Source organism: Tupaia chinensis, unplaced genomic scaffold, assembly GCF_000334495.1.
Source record: "Tupaia chinensis unplaced genomic scaffold, TupChi_1.0 Scaffold000539_1, whole genome shotgun sequence".
In the NCBI taxonomy this organism is placed as follows: domain Eukaryota; kingdom Metazoa; phylum Chordata; class Mammalia; order Scandentia; family Tupaiidae; genus Tupaia; species Tupaia belangeri.
Genome location: NW_006160052.1, coordinates 1,965,251 through 1,966,923, shown reverse-complemented (window position 1 = coordinate 1,966,923; position 1,673 = coordinate 1,965,251). Strand labels below are relative to the sequence as shown.

Sequence of the window (1,673 nt, the reverse complement as noted above, 5' to 3'; positions counted from 1 at the left end):
GAGATGGCGGCAGGTCCTCACGGCCACACGACCGCGCCTTCCAGAAACCTCCTGGCCAACCCCTTCAACTGCAACTGCCAGCTGGCCTGGCTGGGCCACTGGCTGCGGAAGAGGAGGATTGTCACGGGGAACCCGCGGTGCCACAACCCGGACTTCCTGCGGCAGATCCCCCTGCAGGACGTGGCCTTCCCTGACTTCCGGTGTGAGGAAGGTAACTCGGCGGGGAGGCTGGTCTGGAGATGGGCGGGCGTGCAGCACCCCTGCTGTGCCCCGAGAGGAGGGGTGGTGGGGAGGGCGAGGAGGCCTGTGGTCACAGAGCAGTGACGCTCTCGTGTCACATAACGGCTCAAAGAGGGGCGACAGCGTGGCCTCCTCTCCCGGCGCTCGGAGGAAATGTCCCCGAGTGGCTCCAGCCCAGCGTCCTGTCCGAGCTGCCCTGCAGACTCCTCCTCAGGGGGCACTAGGACCTCAGTCCCATCCACATGCGTGGAGACCCTGCCACTCCGCTCCAATGCCATGTCCCCTGCAGCCTCAGTGCCCCCTCCCCACAGCGCTCCCGAGCGTGGTCACACGAGGTCGCTGTTGGACACAGAGCCTCACCGAAGGTGACAGAGCAGGGCTGCCGCAGCCAGGCACCCTGTCCTTCGGTCCCTCAGCACCCCTCCACGGGGCGTTTCTCCAGCCCACCTGTCCGTCAGGGTCCTGAGGCTCCGTCGTCCTCTCTCGGTCTCCCCCGTCCTTAGCACCTTCCTGCCCCATCGGCTCCCGGGGGCCAGCTCCACTCTCAGGCTGGCCCATCCAGCCCATGGCGGTGATGCTGGGGGGCTTCGACGTCCACACTGAAAGAGATTTTAGTCCATTGCCAGAGCATGTGTGTGCCCGAGCGTGCAGAGAAACAGAAAGCACCCCCAGAGGCAAGGTCGTGCCACACTTCTTCATTTCTTCATCCTGTCAGGATTCGGGGCTCACATGCACACACACACACACAACATGTCTTCAGGTCACGGGCTAGGATTTGAACTCTGGTCGGCCATGCGAGATCTGACTCCATAACCACTCCCTGGGGCCAGCCCATGCCAAGAGATTTCTAAACAAAATCAGTGGGTTCTCGAGAGCATTTTGCTTCCAGTGTTTACTTTTTAAATCGCCATACTGTTCACATGCGTGTTCGTATCAACGTATGTAATCATCGCTTGCTAGTCTTTGTTATCCTGATTTTAAAACTTAACTACATATTTTCAGCATTGTCTCATATTGTTATTCTTCAAAAGCATTATTTCCAAGAAGTACTTTCTTTTGTTTTTCATATCACAAGAGCGATGCACCATGAGTCCTTGAACACAGCAATGGGAGAGGCCTCTGTAGAGAGAATGAGGTCACCAATGTGTCCAGCCCCCGGCCCCGCTCCCCAACCCTGGGAAACATGTCACCATTCTGCTGTGTGGCCTTCCAGCCCCTCGCTGTGTGTTCATTGCACATGGAGGACACACACGTAGGACATGTGTGGACTCTTGCAATGCTCCCTGTGAACACCTGACATGATGGCCCATGTCCAGGGGATCACGGCTGGCTTCTCCAGCCCCCCACCTTGGCCTTTGGCTAACTCCCAGAGTTCTGTAGTTAGGCACTGGCTGGGGAACACCCGAAGATCGTGCCCATGGGTATACGAGTGT

The 1,673-nt window shown here is 58.3% G+C and overlaps 1 protein-coding gene across 1 annotated transcript in view; it reads left to right on the top strand.

Annotated features, from left to right (window-relative positions):
* SLIT1 (slit guidance ligand 1) overlaps positions 1 to 1,673 on the top strand; it is a 227,696-nt gene that overhangs the window by 180,768 nt on the left and 45,255 nt on the right. Inside the window, exon 20 of the mRNA XM_006157398.1 lies at positions 45 to 211. Coding sequence (XP_006157460.1) covers positions 45 to 211 — 167 coding nt within the window. The remainder of the gene's footprint in view (positions 1 to 44; positions 212 to 1,673) is intronic.